This window comes from Leopardus geoffroyi, chromosome A1 (assembly GCF_018350155.1).
Source record: "Leopardus geoffroyi isolate Oge1 chromosome A1, O.geoffroyi_Oge1_pat1.0, whole genome shotgun sequence".
NCBI lineage: Eukaryota > Metazoa > Chordata > Mammalia > Carnivora > Felidae > Leopardus > Leopardus geoffroyi.
The window spans coordinates 23,186,397-23,199,781 of NC_059326.1; the positions used below are offsets into that span (position 1 = coordinate 23,186,397).

A 13,385-nucleotide genomic window follows, 5' to 3' on the forward strand; every position below is an offset into this window, starting at 1 on the left:
TACAAACAAGAAATCCCCATTATTTACTGCAGTTTTCCTACTTACATTTACTTTGTTTGAAAATAGGAAGATTGAATTCTATTAAATTATTAATTACAACTTTTAAATTGATACTTTCTTTGAATCTCTTATATAAGGTCATACTGCTTAAGATGCAAATAGTTGTCTAAGGGTGAATAGTATTTTCTCTTATAGTTGTAGTTACACATTTATTCATTTTTGTCTTTTGAAATAACCAGCAAAGGCCTGTTAAATGGACATTAAAACAATATTTGGAATAAAGAAAGTTAATGCTCCCATAAACCTTTTATTATAGGCTTGTCCCCCTAATGCATCTTGAAAATGAATAGAAATAAAAGAGCATACAACTATTAATAGAAGTTATTTTGTAGATGTTAAGTTTATAAGTAGTTTTTCTTTTCTTTATTCCTTTCTGTGCTTTGTAATCTTCTACAGTGAGATTGATTTTCTGACCCAGAAACTTTTTAAAGAAGAGGGTAAATGTCACTTTGTGTTTTTTTGCCATAATTAAAAAAAAAATTTTAAGAGGAAACAGATAGGAAGAATTAGCCTATTTAATGATGTGAGACAGGAGAAATCTCTAATAGATCTTTTCTCTTTACTTTCCACCCCTTCATCATTTTAATTTTATCAGATGTTTTGAGGGCAGAGAAATTTGGTTGATTGTCAATAGTGAAGTATCAGAAAACTGTTTTCTTCAAGGATTAATGCCCTCAGGAAGAGAGGGGGGAATTAGATAAGGCTACGAGTAGTGTAAGTTGGTAATTTTAGGGATATTAAAGTTGTTCTTTGTATATTGCTTATTTTGTTTTTAGAAAAAGCTTCTAGAGAAATATGGTAATAAAAGAATGCTGGTCTCAGATACTTTATTCATAAATACCTGTGAAGCCAAATAAGAATTACAAAATAAGCAAAATGAAATATAAGTTCTAACTTTACTTCCTAGGCAATTATATGCTTGCTATGAGCCAGGCACACAGATGATTCAGTAGGTCATAACTAACACCTGTCTTATCAGCACTAATATTTCTTACACTTTTTAAAAACTAACAGTTCTGTCCTTAAAAATAACAGTACCTTGTCATATAAGGTTGTTGTGAGGATGTATTATACCGCATTCTTAAGTACACATAGGGAGAGCTTAGTAATGTAGTTATCACCACTCTGGAACAGAATTAAACGTTATACTTAGTACTGTGAATTTTCATTGAAACTGTTAAATATTAGTGTGATGTGCCCATTTGAAAATTTTCTAGCTTCCATTTTATTTGAATATTCGTATTTTCATGTATGTAGAATTTTACTTAGAAGGGACATTAATGGTCTTTATAACCTCCTGTGTTATAAAAGAGCTTGAGTTCCAGAGTGGATAAGTGAAGTAGAGGTTGATGGATGAATAGAACTAGAATCGAGGTCTGACTTCAGTTGAATAATTTTTCTCTACTCAACAATAAAATCTCCAAAGAATCTTTACTGCTCTATGGTAGTATACAATATAGGTCAAACTGTAAACTTCTTGAAACGTGTTGTGAAACAACAAGTTGGTTAATAACTTTTTAAATATACTTTTATAGAAGTGGAAACCCTCTCTTGTGACTTGAGAAGAATAGTGACTGTAGGTATATTAAGTAGAATATACTACTTTTTATAGAAGAAATTACTATTTAAAGTAAATACTTTTAATACGTGGACAGAGGATATAGCTCAGTCTTTTGTCTGAGTCCTGTAAAAATGAGAAGAACTTCATATCGAAAGGAACTTGAAGAGGCAGGTCTATACTTTTTACTCTTTAACAAATTTTTGTTAACAGTTTTAAAATTAGTTCTGAATTTTGATAGCCATTTCCTTTCTTGAAGTATTATTCCCTACTTCGCACAGTTAAGTAAGGGTATTTAGGTAAGATTGCATCTTAATTCTGTAGTGGGGTAGTGATGATGATAGCTAGCCTTTATTGGGCTCTTCCTGTGTGTACTTTACATGCATTATATCATAAATCCTCACAATAATCTTATGTGATAAGTTGCTGTTACTATATCCCTGGTAAACGAAAGACTAGAGATTTGGACCCAGACTTTCTGTTTATGCTTTTTAACCTTCATAGGTCAAAGGTTGTATCTGCATACCACCTATTTACTATTTTTGGAAATTGCTCTTTTTTAAACCATCTTCATTGTAAAGCAATACTATGAATGAAATCACAGGTTTAGTGTGAGTTTTATATATATGTATGTTTTAAGTTTATTTTTTATTTGCGAGTGTGTGTGTGTGTGTGTGTGTGTGTGTGTGTGGAGAAGGGGAAGAGAGAGAGGGAGAGAATCCCAAGCAGGCTGATGCGGGGTTCGATCTCACAAACCGTGAGATCTTGACTTGAGCTGAAATCAAAAGTCATACACTTAACCAACTGAACCAACCAGGTGCCCCGTTTCTCTGTACATTTTTACAAACTTTAAGTTGCAAAAATTTTCTGTCTTAGCAACTTTCAAGTGTACAATGTAATATTGTTAACTATAGTCACCATTTCTGTACATTGCATCCCAGAATTTATTTGTCTTATAAGCGTAAGTTTGTACCTTTTGATCATCTTCACCCATTTTACCCACCCCCACCCGTAGCAACCACCAATCTGATTTCTTTTTCTGAGTTTGTCTCTTGTAGATTCCACATATAAATGAGATCGTGCAGTATTTCTTTCTCTTGCTGACTTTTTTCACTTAATATAATGGCTTCAAGGTCTATCCTTATTGTCACAAATGATAAGATTTCCTTCTTTTTTATGGCTGAATAGTATTTCTCTGTGTGTGTACATACCACACATTTTCTACTAATTTGAAGGGATACATGCCCCTGGTGTTTACAGCAGCATTATCAACAATAGCCAAATTCTGGAAAAAGCCCAAATGTCCATCAGTTGATGAATGGGTAAAGAAGACAGACAGACAGACAGACACACACACACACACACACACACACACACACACACACACACAGAGGAATATTACTCAGCCATTAAAAAGGAATGTGGGTCGGTTAAGCATCCTACTTTAGCTCAGGTCATAATCTCACAGTTCATGGGTTCAAGCCCCAAGGGGTGCTCAGAGCCTGGAGCCTGCTTTGGATTCTGTGTCTCCCTCTCTCAGTCCTTCCCCCACTCACATTATCTCTCTCTGTCAAAAAATAAATAAATGTTTTTTAAAAAGGGGGAATGAATTTTTTAAAAATTTTTAAAAATTTTTTAAAAGGGGGAATGAAATCTTGCCATTTGTAACGACATGGATGGAGCTAGAGAGTACTATGCTAAGGAAAATAAGTCAGAGAAAGACAATTACCACGTAATTTCACTCAGATGGAATTTGAGACATAATACAGACAATCATAGGGAAGAAAAAGGAGGAAAACCAAGAAACAGACTCTTAGCTTTGGAGAGCAAACTGATGGTTACCAGAGGAGTGGTTGTTAAGGGAGTGGGGATTAAGGAGGGCACTTGTGATGAGCACCAGACATTGTATGTGAAGATTGAATCACTATATTGTACACCTGAAACTAATATTACAATGTATGTTAACTAGCTGGAACTTAAATAGAAACTTACATACAACATGTCCTTTATCCATTCATATATTGATGGATAGTTTGCTTTCTATATTGGCTATTGTAAATAATGCTGCAGTGAATATAGGAGTGCAGATATCTTTTTGAGATAATAATTTCATTTTCTTCAGGTAAGTAACCAGAAGTAGAATTGCTGGATCATCTGGCAGTTCTCTTTTAACTCTTTAAGTAATAACTTCTATACTGTTTCCCACAGTGGGTTTCCCGCCACTAGTGCATGAAGGTTCCATTTTCTCCACCTCCTCACCAACATTTGTTATCTTTTTTTTTTTTTTTTTTTTTTTTTTTTTTTTTTTTATTAACAACTGTTGTAACTGGTATGAGGTGATACCCAGTTGTGGTTTTGATTTGCATTTCCCTGGTAATTGGTGATGTTGAGCACCTTTTCATGTACCTTTGTTCATTTGTATGTCTTTAGAAAAAGGTCTATTCGTTTCCTTTTCACTTTTTTAAAAATTTAAATTAATTTTTTTTTAAAATTCACATCCAAATTAGTTAGCATATAGTGCAACAGTGACTTCAAGAATAGATTCCTTAATGCCCCTTACCCATTTAGCCCATCCCCCCTCCCACAACCCTTCCCATAACCCTCTGTTTGTTCTCCATATTAAAGAGTCTTATGTTTTGTCCCCCTCCTTGTTTTTATATTTTTGCTTCTCTTCCCTTGTGTTCATCCGTTCTGTGTCTTAAAGTCCTCATATGAGGGAAGTCATATAATATTTGTCTTTCTCTGACTAATTTCGCTTAGCATAATACCCTCTAGTTCCATCCACATAGTTGCAAATGACGAGATTTCGTTCTTTTTGATTGCTGAGTAATAACTCCATTGTATGTGTATACCACATCGTCTGTATCCGTTCATCCGTCAATGGACATTTGGGCTCTTTCCATACTTTGGCCATTGTTAATAGTGCTGCTATAAACATTGGGGTGCGTGTGCCCCCTCGAAACAGCATACCTGTATCCCTTGGATAAATACCTAGTAGTGCAATTGCTGGGTTGTAGGGTTCTATTTTTAATTTTTTGAGGAACCTCCACGGTGTTTTCCAGAGTGGCTTGCGTCAGTTTTCCTTTGCTCTTTTTTTTTTTCTTTTTTTTTTTTTTTTTCAACGTTTATCTATTTTTGGGACAGAGAGAGACAGAGCATGAACGGGGGAGGGGCAGAGAGAGAGGGAGACACAGAATCGGAAACAGGCTCCAGGCTCTGAGCCATCAGCCCAGAGCCTGATGCGGGGCTCGAACTCACGGACCGCGAGATCGTGACCTGGCTGAAGTCGGATGCCTAACCGACTGCGCCACCCAGGCGCCCCTCCTTTGCTCATTTTTTAAGTCAGGCTGTTTATTTTGTATTTTTAAGGATACACAAAATTTTGTCTTTCCTGGGAAGTGAATAAACCTCATTTTGGCATATTGGTAGTTCTTATTTGCATGAAAGAATAGCATGTAATGAGAAAAAGTAAAAAGTCTTGATAATCTTTTTTCCAAAATAATCAGAAGTAGGCTATTTTTATTCTTAACATTGATTAGAATAATACTTGGAGGTGTTAACATTTTATAGCCTAGCCAATTTACATGTAGACTCTTTGTTTCATTGGAATGTCACTTTTTAATATTCTGTTGTCTGCTTTAATCGATATCTGATAGGTCCTGGAGTTGTTAATTCACAGAGATGGGGAATTTCAAGAACTGATGAAATTGGCACTTAATCAGGGAAAAATCCATCATGAAATGCAAGTTTTAGAAAAGGAAGTAGAGAAGAGAGACAGTGATATTCAACAACTACAAAAACAGCTAAAGGAAGCAGAGCAAATATTGGTAAGTTCATAGAAGAGGAGGTAAAAAAAAAAAAAGGATATTGTTTAATTTATTTCTGAAAAATAAATCTACTTTAAAGTATTTTGAATTGGCAGAAAACTTAAGTTCCTAAGTGTAAAAATGAGAACTTGACAGTTTGAATGAAAGGCCATTGTCATCCCTTTTTAACTTAATGTTTTAAGGTAGTCTGCATTACTTTTGAACCATATTTTCATCATTTAAAGATTTCACAGTGTTGAATTAATAGAACTAATGGAATTGAATTAAATTAATAGAAGTTGTACTTTTATCCTGTCCTGATAGAAGTTTTCAGTTATTAGTAATCTAAATCTTTACTTCAACTTTAAAAATATTTTGAAATCAGTAGAAATATGTACCAATTTTATAAATCGATTAAAACTGACATTAACTTATTTCATCCTCCATTCTAAACTAGGTGGATTTGGGCATATGTCCCCAGGACTCTAGTTCTTGGCCACTATTTCAAAAAAGCAATTTCTTTGCTCATATTTACCCAGTTATTTCACTAAATACTAACTAATGCAATTGTTATATGGTGATATTACAGAAACAGCTGAGTTTGATTCTCATATGGACCAGACACTGCTGGAATCCTTATCCCTGATGAATCTTCAAAATGTGTCCAAATGGGCTCCAATAAATAGAAACCTGAGTGGTTCAGGGTAAATTAACCATTCCTGCTGAAAAAATGACCCCAAATAAATGCTTTAAAAAAAAAAAATAGTAAAATCTATTTTCCATTAGGAAAGTAATACTTGCTTATCAAAGGATACGCAGAGAATACAGAAAAGTAGAAAGAGGAGGGAAAAAATGCCGTCAGTCCCTCTGTGCTGTTATTCATAGTTTTTTGCTTCAGTCTTTTCTGAAAAGTCTTCAGACTTTTTGCATTTCAGTCTCAGGTATATTCTTTTTTTTTTTTAATTTCCCAGTAGGCTTATAATTGTTTTTTAAATCAAAGTATAGTTGATACACCATGTTACTTTAGTTTCAGGTGTACAACATAGTTTTTTTTCCCCCTCTGAGGAATTCATTTTGTATCTTGTAATTAGTAGGATACCAACTGGTGTTCTATTACCATTTGTTAAAACTGAGGGATTTTTCGTATATTGTATCCATTTTGTTTAGTTTTCCAATTTACTGTTACAAAATAATACTTTGATGAATATCATTGCAAAAAAACTTTGTTTTTCTTCTGCATTTCAGATTATATTCTTTAGATTTCCAAAAATATAATTATGGAGTTAAATAGAGTTAACACAAGGCCCATAAAAAGACTGAATTTTATGATTTAGGTAATAGCAACTAACATTGAGCACTTGTGCATCAGGCCTTGTGCTTACTTGCACTTTAAATGTTTTAACTTAATTTTCTTAATAATTATGCGAGGTTAGTACCATTCCATTTTACAGACGAAGAAACTGAGATTTTAAATTAATAACTACTTTGCCCAGGGAGAGTGAAAAGTAGGGAGATGGACCTTAAACCTAGTTCTCTCTGTCTCCATACTCCTAACCACTGTGTTACAGTTGAAGATGCATATACATACTAGCTTAACTTCATTTTACCCTTTCATGTATCTTTCCAGTGGGAGTGGGGGGTGGTTGTGGGTGTTTTCATTATAGTAGTCATTAAGCTTAGAGATAGTGGTAATGTATAAATGAATAAGATCATCAATCCAAGAATGTATCGTACAAACTAAAAAAACATTTTGATATTTTATCCTTGAACCCAAATGCTCTTGGGGTGGTATGTGGTCAGAATCTCTTTTGCATGTTTGTGATAGAATTTGTGAATGGAGACTGATTCATGAACATATATTATTTCTTTCATTAACTGATACAAATGATACCCACGTGTTTGAGAACATTACAGATAAATTGTGGGGATTTCTAAATTTTGCATGTTGTTCATATGGAATTAATGATTTTGTGAATTAAGCCAAAAACTGATATAGTTAAGAATAAACCGTATTTCTTTTTTTAATGTTCAAATTAGGCAACAGCTGTTTACCAAGCAAAAGAAAAACTGAAATCAATAGAAAAAGCAAGAAAAGGTTAGTACAGTGGGAAACACTGAATGACTTTCTGAAAAATCCAAGTTTTTGTTTGAAGAAGCAGATGAGAGTGTTAACTGGTAATCATTTGCTACTTTTGAAATGGTTCCAATAAATTTTTATTGTAAAGTGCTAGGTTCTAGCACTGAGCTATGTATTACTGAGGAGACATCACACCTTTCTCAGGTTATAAGAAGCAGTAACATATGGCAAGTTACGACTTTGTATCCAAATGCGCAGTAATGACAATGAGTGTATAAAGTTGTTGGGAGAAGGGAAAAGAACTGTGATCTGGAAGCAAGTGGGATTTGAGATAGATCTTGGAAAAGATGGATCTTGCAAAAGTGAAAGAGAATGTGCAGTGGACAAATGGAGCAGGACTAGAGTGTCATGAAGTCAGAACTAGATGTGGCTTTGGGGTGTGTGCACATTTAATGGTGCAGAAGCCCAGCAGACCTTCTTTTCCTGTCCTGCTCCTCTCCTTAAAAGACTTCCCTTTTGGATTTTTTAGTTTGTGTCCTAAAAGTAGAGTTACAATGAAAATTTGGTTACTTTTGTTTTTTTAATTTTTTTTTTTTTAATGTTTATTTTTGAAGGAGAGAGAGAGACAGTGTGTGAGTCGGGGGGTGGGGGGTGGCAGAGAGAGAGGGAGACACAGATCCAAAGCAGGCTCCAGGCTCTGAGCTGTCAGCACAGAGCCCAACACAGGGCTCGAACCCACAAACCGTGAGATCATGACCTGAGCCGAAATCAGACGCTCAGCCAACTGAGCTCAACCAACCAAGGTGCCCCAAACTTCGGTTACTTTAATGGTTTCGTAGATGATTTACCTTTAGTCACCTCAGAGTTGTCTAACTTTCTTCTTCTTTTCCTGTTTCAGATAACTACTGCTAATGTTTGGTGTGTGTCCACTTTTTTTTTTTTTTAAAGATGTTTAATACAGATAGAATGGGAACAATACAAGTATATATGTACATATATTCTAAAACAAAAACCAGGTTATGCTATACATATTATTTAGTGGCTTACCTTTTTTAATCTAATGAATGTATTGTGGATTTGTTTCTACTTAGATCTACTTATATCCTTAGTGGCACAGTAAGCCAACAATTGAGTGATATAGTGTGAACTGCTGTTCTAGTTTAATAGCTTTGTCATTGGGAGACAAAACACTCTTGCCTCTATTTTCTTTGTGTTCACTGTCGCTTTCAGAACAGTAAGACTATTTAATGGTAGCTAATAATTGAGATAGTGAGCATTATCATGCTAATGTCCAAGTTTGACACTTTGTCAGACGATTTTTCTGGACGTTTTGTTCTTTAGTTGGGAAATCTCTATGATTTAAGTTTAACAATATACATATTATTAACTTTATTAGGGAAGGTAGGTAACTCAGATTATCTTGTATACAGATAATAAAAAATACAGTATGATGTGTGACTATGAGGCACGTGTTTATGCCCTTGTAAGTTACTAGACTAACATGTTATGCTCTCGACTCTCAGGTGCCATCTCCTCTGAAGAAATAATTAAATACGCACATAGGATTAGTGCGAGTAATGCTGTATGTGCCCCACTGACCTGGGTTCCAGGTAAAATACTTCTCTTTTTAAAGTAGACATATGTGGTTTTAAATCTTAGGTGATTTTCACATCTTTAATATCTTAGAAGGAATAATATGGGCCATGGGTTTTATCAGTTTGATTTTCTACAAAGCTGTTGCCACAGGAACTGTGTTTCTTTCCTTTTTAAAGAAAAATAATAAATTCGTGTTTAAAAGTACAAGATGATACGTGATGATTCGAAACCTATAGATTTATATGCCTGTAATACCCAGGCTGGCCAGAAGCCCACCTTTTAGAACAATTGGAGTTTCCTCAAGGGTTCTGGCCTTGGAAGCAGACAATTCCAGCTCTTTGGTGATAAAGATGAAGCACTGAGCACCCAACAGCAAATACAGGGGACTGGAAAGAACAGGAGTAATTAGAAACAGCAAAGAGCAATGAGCTGCAACATACATTGACAGTACATAAGACAGGGACCTAATGTAGAGCAGTAGTCTTCTGGGAGGAATAGGAGATGAATCTCTCAACATCAGTAACTTGTGAATGGTATTTTACCAGTTACTAGTTTGGGGGGGTAAGTGATCTGGAGCGAGTAAGAAGTATTACCAAAAAGTCCAAATCTGCCAAATTTTCATCATCCCCAAACTAAACAGTATGCCTTCATGATTGGAAATGAACATTGCCTCTAGATACTCTCCTGGAAGGTTCTAGGAATTAGTCTTTAAATGACAAGATCAAAGAGGTTGGTTAGAAAAAGTTTTAATTTAGACAGTCCTTCAAATAAGCATTCCAGTCAGTCCTTTCTGTCTTATAAACAGAAGTGTGTCATGATCTATTTATTCTCCCTCAAGAGAATTTGTTTACTTTACTAGGAAATGCAGGTAAATTACAAGAATCAAGACTGTTATAATTTTCTTAATTTGTCACCTGGAATTGCTAAAATGACAGACTTTTCTTTCTCTCTCTCTCTCTTTCTCTTTTTGTATAAAGAGTAGTATATTTCTATGCAGGTTCAGAGACGAAATGCATGTATTTTCAAATATATTATGCTCTTAATAACAGTTGATAAGATGACCTTCTTGTTCCAAAATTGAAATGTAGTTTGAGTTTTTCAGAGTGAACCAAGGAAAATCAATACTTCTTTAGAGAAGGTATCAATGCTTATTTTGTATATGATTGAATTAAAAGCAGTCTGTTTTTTTAGGGGACCCACGGAGACCATACCCAACTGATTTAGAGATGAGAAGTGGATTATTGGGTCAAATGAACAATCCTTCCACTAATGGTGTAAATGGTCATTTACCAGGAGATGCACTTGCAGCAGGCAGATTGCCAGGTAATGTTGATCAGAAAAATGCTTTCGAACAGACTGAGGTTTTTCAGACATGGTGATGGAATATCTGGCTGTTGAACAAGTTTGAGGTTCTAGACCCAAGTTGTTTTATTTATTTTATTTTATTTTTTAAGTTTGTTTATTTATTTTGAGAGAGAGAGGAAGAGCGGGAATCTCAAGCAGGCTCTGCATGGTCAGCATGGAGCATGACTCAGGACTTGAACTCAAATCGTGAGATCATAACCTGAGCCTAAATCAAGAGGCGGATGTTTGACCTAGTGAGCCGTTCAGGCATCTGACCCAACTCATTTTAATAGCTAAGTTTTCTGCCAATTATCCTGCTCTCTGCTTACTCTAGTTTAAAGATTGTTCTAGCTTGAGTTTATGAAACTACAATAAATCGACTTTTCTCTCATTTTTTAATAGGTTATTTTCCTTGGGCATTAGGCCTCTCTTTTATTATTATTAGGATCTAAACATAGCTTTTTAAATAAAATTGTGAAATATGGTATATAAACAGAATAAGAAATACATATGTTCATTTTAAAGAATACGAAGTGAACCCACTCCTGAAAAACTCCAAATTAACCAAATGAATAACAAAGCTTTTTACAGACTTTTTAATAACTAAATAAAACAGCACTCTTGTGTGACTCAGTTTATTCTGAATTTCATCCTTCCTCAAGTTTTGCGTATAGTTTTGTGTTATTCTTAACCTTTATTTATGTTCCCCAATGTTTATTTTTTGTAGGTGACTTTTGTTTTTATTTGGTAGAACATTTAATAAGTTTTAATAAAAAAGGTTATAAAAACCAAAAACTATGGGTTTTTTTGAGCACTTTTAATATTTTACCTATTTCATTTTTTTCCTTGTATTTTTTACAGTGTTTAAAACATGCCCTAGATAATGCTTTCTGCTTCATATTTTATTGTAAGGATGTTCCTGTGTTACTGAAAATGCTACGTAAACATCATGTTTATCTAACGTACAAACTGAGAACTCACTGTGCATTAATTTACCTTGATATCTTTTCATTTTCCTCATTTTGATTATACTGTATTATATGCCAGTCGCAGCCCAGTCAGGAGAGAGAAAGGACATCAGCAGTATGAACAAGGAAAATTTAAAGAATTATTAACTAGTAACAAGATGATACTACTAAAGGGTAAAGAGAACTATTTTTTAAAAATACAGTAGTAACAAATGTGGGAGCAGCTGCTACATCTAAGATCAGGATAGAGTACCCAAGGAAGGGCCCAACTGAGAAGAGGCTCCTCCCACCCCCATCCCAAGGCTGTTTGTTCATATCATGGCACCCTGGGTGGAGAGGGTATAGCTGTGGCCCACTGGCTGGCAGAGACGTTAGATGGATGAGGTCAGGCCAGAGCTGTCAAGCAGAAGGTGATCCACTAGGGTTGCAGGGAGCCTTGCTGGGAAGCCACCTTTGGCATAATGTGAGACTTAACGCCACGGCAACGTGCTAGGTGGTGAGCACCACTTGATGTCCTGCACGCCAGCCAGGCACTGCGCAGTGAGAAGGAAAACATCACATCGGATCCCTTAGAGGCCTGTTCCCCTTGCAGAGTCCCTCCAGTGCCCTCTGCTGACAAAGATTAACATTGCAGCTGCTGGCAAAGGAGATGTTTTCAGGGTTCAGGGAGAAGAGTGGATTTAAAGCTTAACAGGTAGTTTAAACTTGTAATACTTAGTATAGTACATATTAGCTATTTAAAATCTACAGAGAGAATAGACAGAGAATGATATAATCTGCATATAATGTACATATATATGCATATATATGAAAACATTTGATTTGTAATTGTGAATGTCTTACAAAAGAAAAATTAGTCAACTGACTCTATAAAGTTACTTAGATGGAAGCATGATTTCCTAAAAAATAAAACACAGGTTCTAGTTATTAAAATATCATGCTTTTCCTTGATAAATTTGCTTTTTCTTAATTTAGCCAAATGTATATTTTGATTCCTGGCCTTAAAAAGAATATTTACTTCAGGTTGTGTGCATGAAGGGAAGAGTAATCAAGTAGTAAATTAATAGTAGAAGTGTTGTTATATATGCTTTGTTTTCTCCAGATGTCCTTGCTCCACAATATCCATGGCAGTCAAATGACATGTCAATGAATATGTTACCACCGAATCACAGTAATGACTTTTTGCTGGAACCTCCAGGGCATAATAAAGAAAATGAAGATGATGTAGAAGTTATGTCAACAGACTCCTCAAGCAGTAGTAGTGACTCTGATTAAAAAACATAAAAGACAAAATTCATCAGAATTGAATACTGTGGAATTCTGTTTCTTACACAATAGCAAGCCTATAAAAAAAGCCAGGTAATACTGCCTGTAGTGGAACCGTGCAGCCCATTAAAAATCACTGGACTTTCTTTTTTAAGCCAAAAATTATCGTTTCAGTTCTAAACCACTAAGTGAATATTTAAAGAATAATCAAAATTTATTGTTGGAAAAAAAATTACTCATTTCAGTGCTGCCCTATCCTGTTATGTTCCAGTTATGTTGGACTTGTACATAGCATTTCTGGAAATAAAAGTTGAGGGAAATAACCCATGTACATATCACTAATCAGCCCCTGGAATTGTTTAGAGAAGCATTTAAAAAAAATTTTTTTTTTCAACGTTTATTTATTTTTGGGACAGAGAGAGACAGAGCATGAACGGGGGAGGGGCAGAGAGAGAGGGAGACACAGAATCGGAAACAGGCTCCAGGCTCTGAGCCATCAGCCCAGAGCCTGACGCGGGGCTCGAACTCACGGACCGCGAGATCGTGACCTGGCTGAAGTCGGACGCTTAACCGATGCGCCACCCAGGCGCCCCTAGAGAAGCATTTTAAATAAGGGCAGTGGATCACTGTGCATCATATCTCAAAATAACAAAACCCTCATTTGAAAGTGAAGGCTGGTAGCTTCTGTCACAGTAACGGGAAGTTGTCTT

At 35.3% G+C, this 13,385-nt stretch overlaps 1 protein-coding gene across 4 annotated transcripts in view; it reads left to right on the plus strand.

The window, feature by feature from the left end:
* Positions 1–13,002, plus strand: part of MED4 (mediator complex subunit 4) — a 49,266-nt gene extending 36,264 nt beyond the window's left edge. For all 4 annotated transcript variants that reach the window (XM_045476155.1, XM_045476145.1, XM_045476164.1 and 1 more), the window contains 5 exons: positions 5,275–5,445; positions 7,462–7,519; positions 9,025–9,111; positions 10,289–10,420; positions 12,512–13,002. In XM_045476155.1, coding sequence (XP_045332111.1) covers positions 5,275–5,445; positions 7,462–7,519; positions 9,025–9,111; positions 10,289–10,420; positions 12,512–12,684 — 621 coding nt within the window. In that variant the 3' untranslated portion in view covers positions 12,685–13,002. The remainder of the gene's footprint in view (positions 1–5,274; positions 5,446–7,461; positions 7,520–9,024; positions 9,112–10,288; positions 10,421–12,511) is intronic.
* Positions 13,003–13,385: the final 383 nt, after the last annotated feature.